At 59.2% G+C, this 20,576-nt stretch overlaps 2 protein-coding genes across 4 annotated transcripts in view; one reads left to right on the top strand and one right to left on the bottom strand.

Annotated features, from left to right (window-relative positions):
- The first annotated feature begins 1,279 nt into the window (after positions 1 to 1,279).
- On the top strand, positions 1,280 to 12,870 carry MAFF (MAF bZIP transcription factor F). The gene is made up of 3 exons (XM_058568371.1): positions 1,280 to 1,463; positions 10,379 to 10,444; positions 11,030 to 12,870. Exons 2-3 carry the CDS (start codon positions 10,409 to 10,411, stop codon positions 11,474 to 11,476), a joined length of 483 nt encoding a protein of 160 aa, XP_058424354.1. The 5' UTR covers positions 1,280 to 1,463; positions 10,379 to 10,408; the 3' UTR covers positions 11,477 to 12,870.
- Positions 12,871 to 15,039: 2,169 nt separating this feature from the next.
- TMEM184B (transmembrane protein 184B) overlaps positions 15,040 to 20,576 on the bottom strand; it is a 47,275-nt gene continuing 41,738 nt past the window's right edge. The window contains exons 7-8 of one of the 3 annotated variants that reach the window (XM_058568368.1): positions 20,131 to 20,325; positions 15,040 to 16,974 (exon numbers count right to left, since the gene is read on the bottom strand). In XM_058568368.1, the coding sequence (XP_058424351.1) occupies positions 16,733 to 16,974; positions 20,131 to 20,325 (437 nt within the window). In that variant the 3' untranslated portion in view covers positions 15,040 to 16,732. The other 2 variants (XM_058568369.1, XM_058568370.1) reach the window with 2 other exon arrangements.

Here is a 20,576-nt window from a genome sequence, read left to right as displayed (position 1 = left end):
AGTACTGACCGAGGTAGACAAGGGTCTACCCTCATGAAACTTACATTCTGGGTGGGGAAGACAGACACTAAATAGTAAGCAAATACATAAACATGATAATACCCTATGGAGATATTAAGGTAATATAAAAACAAATGTCAGAGGTGGGGGCTCCTTTAGCCACGGGGTCAGGAAAGGCCTCCCTGAGGCAGTGACATCTGAGCTGACCTGACAGATGAGAAAAAGCCAGGCAATGAACAGAAGAGGACACAGCCAGTGCAAAGGACCTGCGGCAGGAAGGAGCTTGGTGTGTTTGTGGAACCATAAGAGGGTCAGCGTCACTGAAGAGGAGTAGGTGACAGGTGAAGAGTGGTAGGAGGTGAGGCTGGAGGGTTGGATAGAAGCCAGATGGCTTAGGGCCCTGTAGGCCAAAGGGCAGATTATAGTTTATATTCTACATGTGAAGGGAAGCCAGAGAGGGTGCTAAGCCAGAGAGAGGGTGGGAGTGTGTGAAACAACCCGGTGTTTGCTTTGAGAACCCTGGTGTGTGAAGAAAGCCTTTAGAGGCAAAGTGGGGAGGCGATCAGGGGGCTGCTGCCGTTGTCCGGGTAAGTTGATGGCGCCTGCACCAGGCGGTAGGACTGGGGGTCGGGGGAAGTGGTCCAGTGCAGCATGGTGTTGGAGGTAGAGCCAGCGTGACTCATGGTGAGGGGAGGAAGGCAGAAGGAGCGACGGCGCGAGGCTCCTAGATTTGGGCTTGAACAACTGAGACAGAGGAGACTGGGCACGGGAGCTGAGTTAGGGTGAACGATCAGGAGCTGGATTTTGGCCGTGGAGTGTGTGCAGTCCCCCCCTCGCACCTACGGGGAGGCGCGGAGCGGATACTCGGATGGAGTCTGGAAGTGAGAGAAGCTGTTCGCTCTGGAAATACAGATTTGGGGCTCATGGGCATATAGATGGCATTTAAAACCACGGGACTGGATGAGATCATCAAGGCAGAGGGTGTAGGACGAAGGAGAAGAGGCCCGGGACTGTCGTCTGTAAAATGAGCCAAACGACATCTCCACCCACGCGGCTCTCGCGAGGTGTCACGTGAACGCACCCAGCGGGCGCTCGAAAAGGGGCTGAGAACCTCCGCGGCGCCGTCTGTGGGCGGGGCCTACCGGGGGCGGGGCTGCGGATCCGGGAGGCCGCTCCGGGCCGGTGGGCGGCCGGAACGGTGACGTCACCGCATGACTGGGTTTTTATGAATGAAAGGAATCCTGTGAGTGAGTAATTCCGGGAAGCTCGCCTTACAACTCGGCGCGGCCCCCCGCGCCGCCCGCCCCACAACAAAACTTGCCGCGCTCCCGGGAGCCCGGCTCCGAGAGACCTGCGGTCGGGACCGGAGGGGAGACGGGCCGGAGCGCGGGCCGGGACAGCAGCCGGACGGCGGCGGGACCCGCGCGTGCCAGGGGCGCGAGGCGAGGCGGGCCGAGAGGCGGGTGAGGGTCGCGGGGCCGGGACGGGGACGGGCGCGGGGCCCCGACGCTCAGGGTCTGCGCGCCCCGGGAGGCCCTGGGGCGGGGCGCGGGGGCCGCTCCGTCGGTGCTCCCGTGTGTCCATCGCCTGGACGGCTGGTGGGGGGTGTTGGGGGCAGAGGTCCGGCGACCGAGACGGGGCCGAGGCAGGCGTGGCGGGGTGCGGGGGTGATGCGGGCGCGGGCCGCGGGGCAGCGGAGCCGGGCAGAAGGGGCAGCGCAGGCGGGCGAGCGGCAGTCCGCCCAGGAGGGCGGGGGGCGGTGTGCACGTACGTGACTCGGTGAGAACAGTCCCTGGCCCGGAGCCCGCGGGCCGTGCGTGCGCGGTTTGTTTACGTCGGAGGGCGGGCGGGCGTGTGTGTGCCCTGGCGGGCGTCCGGGTGTCCTGCCCGGTGCGTGCGTGCGGGGTCTCTTGGAGAGAGAGCGAGAGAGCGAGCGAGAGAGAGAGAGAGAGAGAGAGAGAGAGAGAGAGAGAGTGTGTGTGTGTGTGTGTGTGTGTGTCCACCCGCGCGCTCTCAGGCCTGTGAAGATCCTGGAGTGTGTGTGTCCGCGTGTCTGTGTGTGTCCACCCACGCGCACCCAGGCTGGTGAAGACCCTGGAGTGTGTGTGTGTGTCTATGTGTGCGTGCTTTGGGCATCTCAGAGTGTGTGTGTGTGTCCACCCGCGCACTCCCAGGCCTGTGAAGACCCTGGAGTGTGTGTGTCCGTTTGTGTGTCCACCCACACGCTCCCAGGCTGGTGAAGACCCTGGAGGGTGTGTGTGTGTGTCTGCGTGTCTGTGTGTGTCCGTGTGTTTGTCCGTGTGTGCGTGCTCTGGGCATCTCAGAGAGTGTGTGTGTGTGTGTGTGTGTGTGTGTGTCTGCCCGCGCGCTCCCAGGCCAGTGGAGCCCCTGGGGTCTGCGTACTAGCGGTGCGTACCTCGGAGGCCGTGTTCCCACGAGTAAAGGCGGAATAAGGACCCAAGTGAGGGAAGCAACCCGGTCGGTGGTCACACGGGGTCCGGGAATTCTCGCCTGGGCTGTCCCCTTCTCACCAGCCAGCTGCGGCCAGTCCCCCGCTCTCCCTGGAGTTTCCCAGGGCCGTGGCCATGTGACTGTGGTGTTTGTCCCTGCGCCCAGAGCCGGCGCCTGCAGCACAGGGTGGGGCGAAGCATCAAAGACCCAGCTGGGCTGGGGGGTGAGGTGAGGGGGCCACCCCTCACCCCAGCACCCTGGTGGGTCTGGCAACAAAGTGAGCTGGCGCCCAGGTCCTTGTCCCTAGGTTTGAAGGCCGCCTGGGGGAGGCGGACCCTGGGCACTCTTCTTCATCCTCAGGGTTGCCCATCCCCTCAGTCTCAGGAGGAACAGGAAGGGCCAGAAAACCCACAGCAAAGGTGGGAGGTAGGAAGCGATCCCAGGCTTCCTCTCCTTGGTGGCTGCTCTGGCTGGCCTGGGTTCTGGAGGTTGTACCTGTTGGGTCTGGGAGGGTGAGACCAGGAGGATGGGGTGGAGCTGGTTTCTGCCCTCCTGGTGGTTTCAGTTCACGGGTGTGACTAGTCAGACAGACCTATCGATCGCCAGACCTGAGGAGCTAGTTGAGGGCCTGGCCAGCCAGAGGACCCAGGGTCCTCACCCTGGGCCAGGCGTGGTCCACAGGCAGTGGGCACGTGGCCTTGGTGTATGAAGGGTTAATGGGTGAGGGGTGGGGCCCTGACCTAGCCCCCCTTCACTTCAGTTCTGCGGGAAGCTTCCATTTAGCCCAGTAGCCTGAGGGGTGGGCTGGGGCCAGGGATTCTGTGTCCTGTTCTGCCCTCCCCCTCCTCCCACCCAGGAGGGAGGGAGCTGAGCTTGCTGGGGTGAGGAACTGGAAATCTCTTAACTGTAAACTTCTGAGCCCTGGTGAGCCCTGCTGCCACAGCTGGGAACCTCAGTGTCCCCATGTGCAGCAGGAACTAGGTGACATGGGAGGGCAGGATGGGGGTGAAATGGAGGAGGTATGGCAGCCTCCACACACAGCCTATTTTCCAAGGGAACTGTAGGAGAGAAAGCAGAGCCAACAGCCCCAGGCTGAGGCCAGGGATGTCCAGGAATATGTGGGGTTCGAGTAAGGGAGGTGGCCACAGGAGCATGGGACACAGGCAGACCCAGCCTCAAAGCTGGGCAGGAAACATCCCTGAGTTGGGCCAGGGGTCAGGGGACGAGGGGAAGTGGCTGGTTGACTCAGGCACAGATGGAAAGCTGGCACTGACAATTTTAACCTCCCATTGAATCACCCCTGGGCCTTCACTGTGGCCTGGGACCCAATGTGGGCTCCCTTGGCCCCTGTGCCTCCCTCAGTCCTGATGCTTTTAGCCTGCATTGCCATGGAGCCCATCATGGGCCAGATGCCAGGGATGAGATGGGGAACAAACCAGATCCAGAGCCTGCCCTCTGGGAGCTTACAGTTGCAGAGGGGAGACAAAATTGAAGGAAGAACCACCAAACTCAGTGCAAAACCACAGCTGAGATGGGTGGTATGAGGGGGAGGTCACTGTGGTTTGCAAGTATAGAACAGGGCTCTGACTTAGCCAGGGCAATCAAGGAAGGCTTCCCAGAAGAGGTGACCACTGAGCCAGGTTGTCAGATGGATTGATGATCGTCTGCGAAGCCCTTGAAGGCAGGGGCTGTGATTCATCTTTGGGTCATCGGGGCCCAGCCTTGAGCCTGGCACAAAGTAGGTACTTCTTGGATGTTTACTGATTGAATGAATGAATGAGCACTGGGTCCATGTCCTGGAAGAGCTTCACAATACATGGAGACAAAGGCCTGGGAACCCAGGGAAGCAAGAAGCCTGGGCATGGGCTGTAGGATTTTGAAGCAGTCTCCCAAACTCGAGCAGATCCTACAGGACCCAGGTGACATACTCCCTCACACACACACAAACACAAACCCCGTTTGTCCCTTTGGGAAATATGCAGGGACAGTAAACTCTACAGTTTACTATCTGTTATTATTTGTTGTTAGCATGAGGATCCTGGGAGAGAGAGGGGAGAGAACATGGTGGAGGCCTGAAGGCTCCACAGTGTGGGCTGGAGGGGAGGGTGACATCGCAGGGTTTTGAAATGGGCCAAACATGGTCAGGTTTGTAGGCTTGTGTCAGTATTGATCCCTCTGACAGCTCCTAGGGGAGGGTACATGGTGGGGTCAGAGGTGGAAGCAGGCAAGAGTGGAGGCCAGTGAGGAGGCGGCTGTGGTGATGGTTCAGCTGAAAGAGACGTCCCTGCCTGTGCAGGTAAAGCAGGGGGATGGTCAAGGCTGATGGTCTCAGAGTTTGTGTTATCATGCCTCTGCCTCCAGGAAGCCTTCACTGATTTCCTTTCCCGTCCTCCAGGGCCTCTGCTCTGCTGGTGGTCTTGAAGCACCATTCCAGGCCAGAATCTGACACTCTAAACCCCAAAATTGTCTGTGATAGAAGATACCTTAGGCTTGGTGGAGGTTTAGGAAACAGGCCCAGACAGAGGGAGGACATATCTGAAGTCACACAGCATGGATGAGTGGGTGGCAGGACGGGAGCTGGAACCCCAGGCTCCTGCTTCCCTGTGGTGCTGGGTTCTCCCAGCTTTGCCCCCCTTCCAGAGGGAGGAGGCTGCACCAGTGCCGACTGCCAAGGCCCAGGAAAACACATTTTTTCCCTCTGTCCTCACAGAGGAAGTAAATGGCTGAGCAGCCAGAGAGGAGCCCATGCTGGCGGGTGGGCCGTCTAAGGATGTCTCTGGAGTGGACTGGGAGGGCAGGGAGCGGGATGTAGGAGGGCCTGTGGCTGCTGGCTGGGCGAGGCAGCTGTTCCTCCCCCAAGAGTCAGCTCATTCTCCAGGCCTCCAAAAGAACGTAGGGACCTGCAGACCCTGGAGGCCCACTGGCCTCGGTGGCAAGAAGGGAAGAAGCAGGGCTGGGGGGCTGGGGGCAGTGTGGTGGCCAGCCCTGCAGAAAGAGCCCTGAGCTGGGGGTCCGGACTCCTGGGTTCCCGGCCGCCACTGCCGCCAAACAGCTGCTTGGTTGCCTCGGTTATCGAGCAAGGAGGTTGGACCAGCTGCTGTCTCGGGCCCAAGGTCCACCAGCCTGGCCGAGGCAGCCCGGAGGAGGACCCCGGCCCCTTGGCTTACAGCCCAGCAGCCCCCGGCCTGGGGCTGGAGCCTGGAAACCTGAAATTTTCAGAAAGTTCTCCCTCTTGTGGATTTCCCTCTGTGACTGCCTGACTTTGCTGAGCGAGGACATTCCTGGGCGAACGTGGGTGCCTCCGCTGACGTCCAGGCTGCGGCTGAGGGGCCGAGGCTGGAGGAAGAGGAGAAAGAGGAAGGAGGGACAAGCAGGTCCAAAGCCACCCGAGGGCCTAAAAGTACTTTGAGTCCAACCAGCTGAGGGGGTGGGACCTTCAGCCACTAGATAGGATATGGGATGGCTGACAGTTTCCATCTCTTGCGCCTACTCTGGAGGGCCGTGTTGAGAAGGATTCTGAGGTTGTAAAAAGCTCAGTGGAAAACCGTGCTGTATTGAGAAGGATTCCAAGGCTGTGTCCAACCGCAGTGGGAAAAGTGCTGTGACTGATGAGCCATGTCTGTGTTGAGAGTGGCAGGAGGGATGATGTGAGGCAGGCCGACCATCTGCCACTTCTGATCTTGTCTAAGCCTCTGGTAATTTACACACTAACTCTATGATGATCATCCCCACTTGACAAGTGAGGAAACCGAGTCCCAGAGAGGAAAAAGGACTCGTCCAAGGGGCCAGGCCACGCCTCCAAGGTTCTGTGTCAGCCACAGCACCCAGTGCTCAGCACCCAGCGGCCAGCAGGTCTCGGTTAACCTATGTCGAGAGGGGCTTCCCCTCTCCCGTCAGGTCTCTCTGTGTAGCCCAGACTGCCTGGGCATCACCTAACACCGCAGCTCCCTGAACAGTTGGCAGGGGGCCCTGGACAGCTGTATGTCATTTGCATAGCCCTAGGAGACCCGGCACGAATGCTGGCACAGCAGAGCTATGGAGACTGGAAATTCCAGCCTCCTCTTCACAGGGGTGGGCAAATGGGGCCCAGAGAGGGTGCCCTGTGAGGGCCACATTGGGAGGGGGCACGTGACTCAGTATGGCCTCGGTCCTGGGCTCCACCCCCTGTTAGTTGCGTGACCCTGCCCTACTTTATTGACCTCTCTGAGCATTACCTCGAAGAGTTACCAGGAGGACCAGGGTGATGACCGTGTGAAAGGGATCAGGATTCAGTCCTGGGCCTTTATAGGTGTTTAGAATTCCTTCCAATTTGGGAGGAGGCAGCCACTCCCCTGCTGTGTGACTTCAGGCAAGAGAGAACCCTCTCTGAGCCTCCACCTCCCCTTGGGTAAAATGAGGAGGTGGGGCCAGATGGTCTCTAAGGGCCTTTCCCCTGTGACCCCGGCCAGCTGGGAGATGCTGAGTCAAGGCGAGGTCCCGGTGACTGCTGTAGGCCTGGCCCCTCCTGGACAGCCTCAGCAGTTCTGATAACCTCCCAGGTGCTCACTGACCTCTATAGCTTATACCACTTGGTTCCCCCAAAACCCTGCGAGGCTGGCATTGTTCCGATCCTACACATGGGAAAGTGGAGACCCAGAGAGGTCGAGTGGCTTGCCTAAGGTCACACAGCCTGGAGAAAACAGAGATGGGACCCAGACCCAGGCTTGACTCTTAATCCAGTGCTCCTCTCGTTTTCCATACCCCACCTGGGAGCCAAGCATCGTGAGGACAGAATCCCTCCTGCACCCTTCCCACCCTCCTGGCGTCTGTGTGCCACCTGTGTGCAGGTGGACAGGAGGAAGATCTGGAGACATGGCCAGGGGTTATTCTCTCGACAGTTATTCTCTCAATGGGCTTGGCACTTGGTTCAGACACTGACAAGCTGGGTGACAGACAGGGTCAGAGATTCCACCCACCTACCCCTCATCGGTGCCTGCTCCCTGCCAGGCCCTGTGCTGGCACCTCAGCACCCAGAGCTGCTCCGCCTGGTTCCTGCCGGTGGAGCTCCCTGTCTGGTGGGGAGACAAGGAAACAGCACGTTACAACACAGGGGTTGAAGGGCTGGAGTGGGCGGTGCCAACAAGTTCTGGGGTCAGGGAGGGCTTCCTGGAGGAGGAGCGTCTGCACCCAGGGCAGAAGGATGAGTAGGAGTCTGCCAAATAAAGTGGGGGGAGAAGCGTCACAGGGCGTGGGGTGGCCCAGAAGCAAGAAAGCGTGGGGTGAGAGGAAGTGAAAGAAATTCCATGTGGTTGGTGTGCGGAGTGGAGGTGGGCAGTGGTGGGAAATGAGCCTGGGTGCCACTCGGGTCGGCTTGGACTCTGTCCCCAGGAGAGTAGGGAGCCATGGAAGGTTTGCATCTGAGTGGTGACATGGTCAGAATCACCCAGTGGAGAGATCCTCGGGTTGCTGTGCAGAGGATGAGCAGGCTGGGACCTCCCCAGGGGTGTGTGTTGGGGGCAGGTGGCCATTTTGGAGGCCTGTAGTGAAGGGTAGGATTGGTGGGGGTGCTGTATGAGGGTCCCCAGGTGGTGTCTGTGAAAGATGAGGGTCCTGACTTGGGACTTTCTGGGCCTCAGTTTCCCCCAGCTATACCACAAGAAGCCTGGGTGGCTCTGAAGACCCTCCCAGCCCAAGGGGCGGGGCAGCTGCCACTGTCAGGGGATCTCTTGAAGTGCCAGCTTCCCTGTCCTGTCCCAGTCCTCGCTTCCCTCTGGGGTGTCAGACCCCTGGCTGTGTGGGCTGGGAGGAGCTGGGGCTTCCTGAGAAGCCTGGACTGTCCCCACCTCGGCCTGAGTCACACTGAAAACTCAAATGCCTTTACTTAAGCAACCAGCATGTGCTGGGCACCACTCTAAGCACTGGGGACACAGCAGGGGACAAGACAGGCTCTCTGCTGTGACGAGCTGGCATTCTAATGGGAGACAGACACCGAACAAATACATAAAATATGTGTGGATAATAATAATTATATATAGTGAGAGGTGCTACAGAGGAACATGAGGTCGGGAAGGGAGACAGGGTGTGTGTGCGTGTGTGTGTGTGTGTATGTGTGTACGTGTGTGTGTATCAAGGGTTGGGAATTCTAAATCAAGTAAGAACATGAGACTTGAAGAGAGACCTGAAGGAAGTGAGGATGGAAACATTGCGGCTATCTAGGGGAAGAGAATGCCCGGCAGGGGGAACAGCCAGTGCAAAGGCCCTGGGGAGGAGTGCACTGGGTGTTTGAGGAACAGCAGGGAGGTGCGTGTGGCTGGAGCCCAGTGAGTTGGGGGCTGGGGGGGAGCTAAGCAGGAGGTAGTGGAGAGGCGTGTGCTAGGGCCATATCATGCAGCGCCTTGTGGGCCATTGTGATGACTTTGCCTTTATATATAGTAAGATGCCTTTATATATAGTGCCTTTAATCCGAGTGAGATGGGAGCCATGGGAGGGTCCTAAGAGAAGAGGAACATGATCTGACTTAACACACAGCCACCTTGTGTCACCCATGGCGAAACTGAGGCACAGAGAGGTTAACTGATCTGCCAGAATCCCACAGCTAGTCAGTGGGACAACCTCTGAAAGGTCCCAGTGTGTCTGATGCCAGAGTCCGTGCACTTTCCCTTTCTCCACAGTGTCTCTGAGAGACACCTGGGGCCTGCCAGAAGGTGCCAGAGGGTGAGCGGAGGCTGTGAGGCTGGCCCCACACACAGCTGCGGGAACCAGGGTCTGGACCGGTTTACCCCCGCTGCTGTCTATCAGTTAGGGGGTTGCTAATGAGAATCAATCGGATGCCACGTCTCAGGCCACAGGGCATCTTCCTGCCCTGCTCCACTTGCTCCTCGCCACCACCCCTCCCCACGGGGATCACCAGCCGGGAACTCAGCCCAACGGTGAACAGGCAGAATCAGATCCACTGGGGCAGGGGACTGCTGCTTTCGAGGGGGCTTTGGGAGACAGGCCCCTTCAGCCCACAGCAATGACCACTGGCCCCTAGCGTGTGCCCTCTACGTCTCCCCAGTGTCAAGCACATGTCTGGCAAATAGTAGATGCTCAATACATATTTGTGGAATGAACCTGGGGCTTTCAGGCCCATGGGGGAGGCACTGATGGCTGGTGGGCCCCCATCAATCTAGGTGTGGCTGTCCTGTCTGCCCAGGGCAGTCCCCAGGTACGGGAAGCTTTCCCAAAGGTGTGGATGAGGGAGGCTTGGGCAGGGGAGGGGAGGGACTGGTTACGCTGTATTTTGATGGGGTGCTGGCGGGACTCCGTGAAAACTCATTGACCTAGTACACATACTTTTTGTGCACTTTTCTGTAGATTATACCTTAATGAAAAGTTAAAAAAAAAAGTCAAATACACATGTCTGGGCCCCCATGTGGAAGAATGGCTGAGGAGAGGGGACCTCTTCATTTGGTGCGCATTTATTGAGCACCTTCTGTGTGCCAGGGACTGACTTAGGTATACTGATGGAATGGAAGGACAGACAAGGCCTCGGTCCTCACGGGCTGACATTTCGGTGGAGCAGGGGTGGCAGGGAGAGACAGACCATACACAAGTAACCACCCATAAATAACTGCAGAAGTGGTGACTGTTGTGAGGGTTAGTAAATGGGGTTATGTGATATGGCACAAGGACTTCTTTGAAGAGGTGGCATTGGGCAAAGACCTAAATGATGAAGAGTTGCTATGGGAAGAGAAAAGGGAAGAGACCAGTAAAGAGAACAGCAAGTGCAAAGGCCTTGAGGCTGGAATGAGCCATTCAAGGAGGGCACTGTGGCTGGACCACTGGGACAGAGGAAAGTGATATGAATGAATTCCAAGACAGCAAGGGCCCTGAACGCCAAGCTAGTGAGTTTGGATTTCATTCTAAGTGGAAAAAAAAAGTGACCTTGGCCTCTTCTCTCCCCTAGGTCTCAGTCCAGAGGGCACCTTCTGCAAATATGTCTGTGGATCCCTTATCCAGCAAAGCCCTGAAGGTGAGGTGGCAGCCCCTGTGGTCCCCAGTCCTCCCCCTCCCTCCCTGCCCTGGCCAAGCTCCCCATCCCAAATTCCCCTTCACTTCCTGGAATCCCCAAGGGTGGTTCAGCAGGCACCAGGCGTTCATGAGACCACAGGAAGGGCCCTGGGCTGGGAACCAGGAGGCCAGGGCTCTGATCGTAGGCTGTGTGCCCCTGGGCAGGTCACTCCCCTCCCTGGACCTGCTTCCCCATGGGGACAATGCCCACTGGGCCGCAGGACTTCAGAGGTGCTCTCCTGGGTTTCTCTGGCTGAGTCCAGGCCAAGCGCTGGGTTAGAATTCGGGCTGGGCCCTGGGGTGGCTCCTTTTGTGTTCAGATCCAGATTTGGCTCGATTTTCCCTTTCCGGATTCCTGCCCCTCTTTGGGGTCTTGGAGCAAGTCCAGCCCCCACCTCAGTGCCTATGGCGGTGAAGGGGGAGCACTAGGGGTGGAGGGGGAGCCGTCCCCAGCGCCTGCTGCGCACCAGGCCCAGGGCTCAGGGTCCACACGCAAGAGTGCAACCCTGGGCCTCAGTTTCCCCATGCGCCCCACGTGCCGCCGCAGATCAAGCGCGAGCTGAGCGAGAACACGCCGCACCTGTCGGACGAGGCGCTGATGGGGCTCTCGGTGCGCGAGCTGAACCGGCACCTGCGCGGGCTCTCGGCCGAGGAGGTGACGCGGCTCAAGCAGCGGCGCCGCACGCTCAAGAACCGCGGGTACGCGGCCAGCTGCCGCGTGAAGCGCGTGTGCCAGAAGGAGGAGCTGCAGAAGCAGAAGTCGGAGCTGGAGCGCGAGGTGGACAAGCTGGCGCGCGAGAACGCCGCCATGCGCCTGGAGCTCGACGCGCTGCGCGGCAAGTGCGAGGCGCTGCAAGGCTTCGCGCGCTCGGTGGCCGCCGCCCGCGGGCCCTCCGCGCTCGTGGCGCCCGCCAGCGTCATCACCATCGTCAAGTCGGCCCCGCCCCCGGCTCCGGGCCCCGCCCCCGGGCCCGCCCCCGCCGCCTGCTCCTAGTGCCCGCCGCCCCCCGCCCCGACCACGCCCCATTCCCAAGCCACGCCCCTCCCACCCCGCTGCCTCCCCCAAGTGCCTAAGCGCCGTCTCCGTCCCCAGCTGCCATTTCTCTCCAGCCATCGTTCATCTCCAGCCATTTCTCTCCACCCTGTGGTGGACACACGTTCCCTCCCCAGAGCCAGTCTTCCTCGTGCAGCCCCTGAAACCAGGACCTAATGGCCCTGGGGAGGGGCAACCTTGGTGAGAGAGCAGGTAGGGTGGGGGTGGGGTCTGGGGTCTCCAGAGGCTTAAAGTTCAGCCTTCTTAGATTGGGAGGGTGGGATAAGAGCGGATTAGAGAAGGGCTGTTGGAGAGAAGAGGGCCACCCCTCGTTGTGCAAACTGCTCGGATTGTGCCGACGGCCCCTCCGCATCCTCCCAGGATTCAGGACTGGGTCTGGCCTTGTGTGCGCTTGTGGGGCTGTCTCGCTGGGAAGCTGATGCTCCACCTCTGCTTTGGGCCTTGAGGTGCCTGCCTTCCCCAGCTGGGAGAGTCGTTAGAAACTGCCTAGTGACGCCCAGTTACCAGATGGGGAAACTGGAGGCCTCCAGCGGACTGACAGCGCCCAAAGCCACATATGCTTAGCGGTTGAACTGGAACTAAAAGGCAGGTCTCGCCACTGCTGCCTGGAGATTCTAGCCATGGTTGTCAGGGGGACAGTGGACAGGGACTGAGACAGTGGTGGGAGGGCCTCCCTGGCTGGGAGACAGCTCTCTGTGAGTCAGGAGAAGAGAAGTGGAGGGAGAGAGAAGGTGATGCAGATGGAAGTGAGGGAAGGAGCTGGCCTGGCTCAACCCTGGCCTCTCGCTGCAGCCAGGGAGCTGGCCAACCAACGAGAAAAGGGACCAAGGAGGTGACTACTGTGGCAGGTGGGGAGATGAGAAGACAGATCTTGTGGTCTTGCAGCCTGGGGGTGGGGTCCTTAAGAGGGAAGGGTCCCACCTTTCCCCCTGTGAGTGTCCACTGTGGCATGGGGCTGACCACTGCCATTGATTGCCTTTCTCCTGGGAAGCTCAGCCCCAACCCCTCCCCCCACACTGTATACAGCCGCCCCTCCCCGCTGTTTATTTATTGCACGAATCTAAATTATTCTCCCCAGCCAGAGCCCTAGCACCCACTCCCTGGAAAAGTGGTGTGTGGCCCTGAGCTGGACTTTATATTTTATATCTGCAAATAAATCGCATTTTATCTTATATTTAGGGAAAGCCGGATGGCAACAACCACCAAAAAATGTTAAAAAAAAAAAAATTGCCCGGCCCCCAGAATTTATTTATTTTCTGACTTACAGTAAGCGAGTTATCCGCCTTCTGTATTTTGTAGACTTTCTGAATAAAGTCAAGTTCTCTTTTTCCACAGTGAAGAAATGTGTGACCTGGGCTATGGTTTTTTTTGGTGGGGATGTTCCAAATGAGGGGCCTAAGATGTGGTTCTGCTTTCAATCTGGGTCAGGACCCTCTGCTGATGAAGAATTTGCAGATGGAGAACTATGCGCCCTCACTAGCTCGTGTACGTGGACTTGGGGGTGGAGTGGAGGCCAGAACATCTGTCCTTCCATCTGGTTGCCTGGAGCCAAAAAGCCTCCCTGAGGAAGGCAAAGCCAGGAGGACAATGAAATGCAGGGTTAAACTCCCTGGGCGTCCCTTCAGTGAATAAACAGTCCCACCCAGAGAGGAAAATTCCCAGATTTAAGGGTAATCTCTCTAGCACTTTCACATCGAGCTCTGACTTTATAGCCAAGTAGAAAATATTTTCCCCATGTCCCGGAAGGCACAGGGAGGCGGGGAGAGAAGCGGCTTCCTCAGCCCCAGCCTGAAGGCCTAAAACACGGCCCTGTGTCTCACCCTAGGCCCCAAACTCACTGCAATCTCTACCCGGTCTGTCAGCCCTTCTGGGGCACCCTGAGCAGGAGTGGGGGGGCCTGTGGTCTGCAGGGCAGGAAAATCGGGGTTTGAATCCAGGTGTGTCTTTTCCTAGCTGTGTGACCTTTGATGACTTATTTAGCTTCTTGTGGCCTCAGTTTACCCATCTGTAAGTGAAGGAACTCAAGGGCATAGGTGTGACAAGCATTGGGAACCCCAGGGGCCGCAAGCTTTAACACTCAGAGGAAACGTTTACACAGCAAACATGTCACACGACTGTGAGGAGGATTTCTGTGTGGCTGGGTATGGAGGGATGGGGCTGCGAGACGGATGCATCTGTGGAAGGTGAAGGATCTGAAAGCTGGGGAAGGGCCAGCCCACATGGTTGGCTTGGTCCACAGACCCTTCTCTCCCATCTCAGGCTGAGGCCCACAATTCTGATCCTGAGATGCTGAGCTCAGGCTGCAGAAAGGGCAGCAGGAAGCCTCGGGGGGGTTAGCAGCCGGCCAGGAAGCTCCCCCGCCCACGCCGCATTCCTGAGCGCCACGTCAGCGCAGGCCAGGCCCGGGGAAGGCATGCAGAGGGCACAAAGGTGCCCTGCGCCGCCAGACACCTGGCCTGGGGGCAGGCGCAGTGCCCACCGCCCAGCGGGCCCTGCTCCAGACCTCCGTGCCTCTAGGGGGAGGCACCTTGGGTCCTAGGGTGGAGGGTGGGCTCAGGGAGGCAGGAAGCTAGCCTGGAAAGAGTGAGGATCCCAGCAAATTTCTGCAACCCCTGGGAGACACCTGCAGGAATGGGGCTGCCAGTGTGCGGGCCCATGGCTGACAGACGGTAACGAGGCATCCACCCACTGTGCACAGCAGCCCTGTGGGGTGCGGAGGGCGGGCCCCTGTGACCAAGGCTGCCACTGTGTCCCGCTGGCTGGGGGAGGGGGAGACACTGTCCAATGGGGGCTTAGACCCCAATTTTAGTCTCTGGCAATACGAATCCCCCGTCACCTACACATTACACACCGCAAGTTGGAGAGTTTCTTGACACCCCTGCTGACGACCACGAAACCCACCCTCAGATATAACAGGGCGGGGAAGAGGAAAGAAAACACTTCACCCACAGGCAGAGATTTCAATACAATCTATATTATCTCATATATATATCTTTCTCACTTTATTTGCTCACTTCTGTCACGCATTTAAAATGTCACAGAGACCAAAATAGAGCGGCTTTCTGGTGGAACTCATGGCAGTCATACACGAGATACAAAACTAGGGGACTCTGTCTTTTCATACATCATACAATTAATTTTTCAAGTATTTTTTATGTACAAAGAGCTACTCTATCAGGGGAAAAAATTAAAAAAAAAAAAAAAAAAAAGGTAGGTTACACATCCTAGGAAGGAGGGGTGGATTGGGCAGCACGCGCTCCCAGCCCCCATCTCCCCAGGGGCCGATAGCTCCCTGCCACTGAGCCCCACCCCCCACCCCCCACGCTAGCAGGCCAGTGCCAGGGCGGGCGAAGACTGGGGGCAGGGAGGCAGCAGCACACTTTGGCCTGGAAAGAGAATCAGAGAAACTGATTCATGAAAGCAAATGGCAGGCGTGGGGGCAGAGGTCCTCTGATAGCCCGCATCGACCTGCTGCCTTCTTGGGCAGCTTGGTACCAGCTGGCCAGGGGCCCAAGAGCTGTCCTTGAGTATCCCACATGCAGGCTGCTGTGTCCCCGGGGGGCTGGCTTTGTCAAGGGAAGGCCCAGGAAGACTACTGGGATGGAACCCCCCACCCCGACCTTGGTACAGTCCCGAGAGATGGAGCCTGTTCATTCCAGGAGTGACCAAAAGGAAAGAGATTCCAGGTGAAGTTTCGACACAGCAGGCCAGGGCCCTACCCGCTCCCCTAGGCTGGTGCAGCCCAAACCCGAGTGTTCTCTGGGTTTCAAGCGACGGGACGCTCTGCCTGCATGAACGTGCGTCATGTCCTATCGCAAGGCTCTGCCTAAGACAGTGGCCAGTGGGGCTCCAGCCGTGGGAGGCTCCAGAAACCTGGGTATGGAGGTGGGCGAGGGGAGGGACTGGTGGTCCTGGCCACCCCTGAGCCCTGTCCAAGGGTGCTTGGCCCAGCACTGCAGGGTCCTCTGAGTGCCAGCAGCTTAACAGGGAGCCCCCAGGAGTGTCTGGGACAGACTGAGGGCCTAGGGAGGAGGAGCTTTCATATGTGACTAAGGCACAGAAGAGACGGGCCAGGGGGCCAGATGAGGCAGGACACCAGGCCCTGTGTGGATATGGGGCCAGGGAGAGGAGTCTGGGACCACTCCTCCCATCTCCCAGTGCCCCGCTGCACGCCCTATCCCTCCGTCTTCCCTCCCGCAGGCTTGCATTCCTCGTTCCTCCGGAAGCAGGTCTTAAATGTGGAGACTCAGACCCTTCCCTGAAATGGGAGGGGGTAGCTCCAGGGAGAGAGCAGGACCTGATGGCTCAGCCTGGGATGGAGGGGTGGAAGCCCCTGACCCTCTGAGCAGCCAGGAAGCCAGGGCTCTGCCCAAGACACTGTCAAGAAGAAAGACCCCAGGTGAGAGGGCAGCGTGGGCTGCTGGCTGCCCTTCCCAGGCTGAAGGGGCACGAGGTGGCAGCAGGTGCGGCCACAGAGAGGACACCCAGGGGCCCAGAATCCCCTGCTTGGAGAGGCCGCGTCAACAGAAGCGGGGCCCAGAGGCACCTGAGCACCCTTCCCAGGTAGGACCCGTGGCTCCCGGTGTCTGACCCTGATCCTTGCAGCACGCCAGGCGGGCCTGGGTCAGGAGGGGTCCACAGAGAGCGTCTGCATGCACTCCTCCCTCCTCCTGCCCGCGGTGAGGCTAATCTAGCATCGGACAAGGGTGGACAGGGTGAGAGCAGGCAGGAAAGAGCCCAGATCCGAGTATTGCACGGAGTTTGGGGGTGGGGCTGTGAGTCTCATGGGGGAGGGGCAGTGACCTGGAGCCGGGGGGGCTGAGAAGGCTGCGGGGCCGCTGGTCCACAACACAAGCCTCTGGGCCTGGGCGTGGCTGGTCCCGACATGCCGCCACCACAGGACGAGCGGCAGGGGCGTGGGAGCTGCTCCCAGTGTGCTCTGCCTGTCGCCCCGGCAGCGCAGGCTTGGCCAAGTATAAATATTCCTGAAGGCTCATGGGTGAGCCTGGGCTGTCCCCTGGGCAAACAGCATCTGGCTGTTCCTCTGGAAGCGATATGTGAGTGTTTCTGATCCAATAAATTAAAGGGCAATGCCAAAGCTGTGCCAGCCTGCCTCCTGGCCTGAACCTGAGGCTGGAGGGGGGGCACACCCTGCCCTGGGCCGAGGCACCAATCCTTCCCCACCAGCAGCCGCCCCTAGAACTCGTCATCAGAGCTGAGCAAGAGAGTCTTCTCGTTGTCACGGGTGCCACTGAGGCTGTGGGAGCGCGAAAGGCCGTGGGCACCGCCGCGCCAGGTGGGCCCGGGCTCCAGGGTGGACTGCTGTGTGTACTGCTGGTAGGCAGGTGAGAAGTTGTGGATGGCGTCCTGCACGATGTCGTGCGGGTTCATGGTCTCCTTGAGGCTGCTAGAGATGCTCTTCATGGGGGCACAGCGGCCTGCAGGGCAGGAGGCAGGAGGCAGGGGTGAGGGGGCTGGGGCAGCGGGAGGCCCCTAATCCTGGGACCAGTCCCCCACCCCAAGGCTGTGCCATCCAATCACCCCCTCCTGGGACAGAGAACAGGGTCCTGGACATGAGAAAGGACAAAGAAATGGCTCCTTTGGCTAGGGTGCAGAGCAGAGAGCACCCCTAAAGGGAGCAGACATAAGCAGCCACTGGGGGCCCAGTTCAGCAGGTGGGAAGGGGTGAGGCTGGCAATCTGCAGGCAATGAGCCCAGAACGCCCCAAGGGGGCTAGCCCAGCCCCCCTCACCTGGGGGAGAGCTCCCCTTCACTCTGGGGAGGGGATCAGGGACCCACTGCATCAGGACATGCTGCCAGGGGCCTGGACCCACAGTGGAGCAGATGTCTTCCCCGACTCCCCTCTGAGAGGGCGGAGCTGTCTGCCCTGCTGTGCTTCCTAATTCCCTCTCTAACGATTGATCAATTGTCCCCATGCGCTCCGTAGAGAAATGGCCCAGGCCACAAACTGAAGGGAGGAGCCCATCTGCACCCAGGTCTTCACACGCTTTCCGCCTTCCCGTTCTCTGCCACGGAGCATAACTAATGCTCCTCATTTCCTATTAACTGTGCCCCCAGACTGAGCAGGGCATATTCTAGAACAATGAGAGACCAGGACAGAAGCAGGCAAGCTCTACGGAGGGTGGTCCCCGGCAGGCAGGTGCTCTGGGCTCAGCCACCCAGGGGTGACTGTTGGGGAGGAGATGGGGACACAGAGAAGGACCTAGGGAGAGGCATGCCGGTGACGGTGACCAGGACTCACGTGCAGGACAGACGTGCAGACTAAGAGCAGAACCTACCGTAAGGGCCATATGTTGGCACTGCCCGGGGCAAAAGCAGGGCGGGGGGAGGGGAGAGAAGCCGGAGAAATAGAGAAGACAAGAGACAGCTGAGTGAACGCCACCTTCCCACTGCTGAGGCCGGCGCGCCACACCAGAACCCTGCCCGCTCACCCCCCAGGCCTGCCCAGCACTCAGGCAGCTCCTGCTGCCCCTTTGGGGCCTGGAGGGCATGTCCACCTGGGGATGACTCCTCCTGTGGTGCTCATGCTTTTTTTGGGGGGGTGGGGAGAACACACAGTTGACACCTAGAATGGTGCTTGGAGTTCAACCTCTGCATCTAAGTCAGGACCCCCCACCCCCACTTCTCTTCAGGCTGGGCTGGAGTTGCTAAGCCTGTGCCTCGTGCTTTACAAACCTCACAACACTTCCCAGACGAGGAAATCAGGAGCAGGGGGCGGGGGGTGGGGATACTTGTACAGATCACACAGTAGAGCCGGCTTTGCACCCAAGCCTGACTTGAGGGCTGACAAGGGCTGGGTACCGCGGTTAGTGGGTGTGCAACTGGCCCAGGACCAGCCCGGGGGTGGGGTCCTGCCTTTCCCTGGCTGGGCTGCTAAAGCTGTATTTCTGGCCACACTATTTCTTGCTAGCGGTGGATGTGTGTGGGGGCAGTGGGTGGGAGGACAGCCGGGCATCCACAGCGAGCCTCTGCAGAGCCACCACGTGCAGAAATGCTTCCTTAAGCCATTTGATTTTTTTGTGAGGAAGATCAGCCCTGAGCTAACATCCATGCCAATCCTCCTCTTTTTGCTGAGGAAGACTGGCCCTGGGCTAACATCTGTGCCTATCTTCCTCTACTTTATATGGGACGCCGCCACAGCATGGCCTGACAAGTGGTGCCTCGATGCGCACCTGGGATCCGAACCCGGGCCACCAGCAGCGGAGCGCGCACCCTTAACCGCTACGCCACAGGCCCGGCCCCTCCTTAAGCCATTTTAAACCTGAACTGTGCATAAAGGGTTCTCTGCCATGGTCCCAAGCTCCAGGCACAAGGGTGACCTTCCCAAGGGCACAGGCTCTGTCAGGATCAGGTCCAAGAGACATCATCCTCAACACTGGGTGGGTATTCACCGGATCCTTCCAATGGGGCCCTGGTGGGCAGCAGGTGGGACCCTAGCTGGCAGCGGTGAGCCATGGCCAGCACAGCGCCTGGCACTGAGTAGGTGTGCAATTAAATATGGAAAAAGTGCCTACAGCCCCCAGGCAGCAAGTGTGTTGGGAGAAAACAAGTCGAGGGCACGCCAGTCGAGAGGCCTGGAGTACAATTCAGTCCACACGCCTCCAGCAGCCACACAGGCATGTGAAGCCCTCTTCCCAACCAGTGAAAGAACATGGTAAGTAAGAAGGGAGCGTCAGGGAGCCCTGCGCCAGGCCAGTCTGGTGCCTTTACACTGCTTAGCACACTGCTCCCCAGGGCCTGTGGTGGGCATTGCTGGGGGGCCTGGGGAAGTGAGTTTCTCACCTCCAGCCACACGAGAAGGGAGCTGGCAGCAGCCCAACCGCTGGGTAGATGTGTTAGACCAGGAGCGTCCCCTCCACAGGCCCTTGGCCACCCCACTGGTTAAGTCATTTCAGGCCTCCCCAGCCTCCTCTTCCTGCCCCTTTGAACGTCCCCTCTCTGTCCAGCAGCACCAGAGGCAGCACCCCTGGGCCCCGGGGAGCTCTGCAAGCACACGCTGCTGGGCGCAAGCCCAGGCCCGTTACCGCAGAGCCTCTGAGGCGGGGCTGGGACGGCGGGACTGTGAAGACTCTGCAGGGCATTCTAATGTACAACTGGGGCTGCCACCTCTGTTCTCCAAAGACGGAGATAAGCAGGTGTAAAAAGAAAGCTGTTAAAAGCTATTACCCTCTGAGTCTGTTTCTTAGAAGTAATCAGGTCTAAAAAAGAGGACTTGAGAGACAAGGGGACTATAGGAGAAAATGGATAAGGGTGTTCGACATCAGGAGCTGGTAGGAACCTATCTATTCTAGGGTCTCTGTCCTGATCTTCCGGTGCGGGTCCTGTGGTATTCCATCGTGGGGTCTCCACACCCAGACCTGCCACAAGAAACAGGTGGGCCTAGCTTCCAGGACCGCCCCCTGCCTTGTGACGGGGAAGGGGGAGCCTCACCCTCTGTGGCCCCTTTGCCACATGTAAGACTGGGGCTCCCTGAGCCATCAACACCTGTGGGACACTGGGAGGCAGGAGGGGCCCTGACGCGGGGCTGGGAGCGTTCCCCTGCTGGGGGCCGTCTCCCCGACCCTGGCTCATACCTTGTGCGTCCAGCCTCTTGTCCGCATAGACCTTGTAGGTGAAGGCGTGCCGCAGCGCCAGAGCCGCGAAGAACATCTCCACGCAGATGATGAAGTCCTGGTAGCCGGCAGCCACGGTGCCCTCGCCCACCGACACGCGGGCCGAGTGGATCTTGGGGATGGCCCCGCATTTCTCCAGGATGGCCAGGAGCATGCCTGGAAGGGGAGGCGTGCATGTCTGGCCCCAGAATGGACCCCCTTCCTCCATGCAGCCCCCTCCAATGCCACACCTCCAGGGAGGAAGGAAGCAGGGCCACAGTTGCTCCTGTCAGGCAGGGACGCTGGCACAAAGCTGAGGCTTCCAGAAACCCCGCTCCCCCAGCTCCTTGCTGGCCACCAACACCGAGACGTCACCAATCATACAGGGTCCCCTGGATCGCCCACCCATGAAGTGGCCCCACCAAAGC

The sequence above is a fragment of the Diceros bicornis genome, chromosome 25 (genome assembly GCF_020826845.1).
Source record: "Diceros bicornis minor isolate mBicDic1 chromosome 25, mDicBic1.mat.cur, whole genome shotgun sequence".
NCBI lineage: Eukaryota > Metazoa > Chordata > Mammalia > Perissodactyla > Rhinocerotidae > Diceros > Diceros bicornis.
Note: the sequence above shows the minus strand (reverse complement) of the source record. Positions and strands in the feature narration are given on the sequence as shown.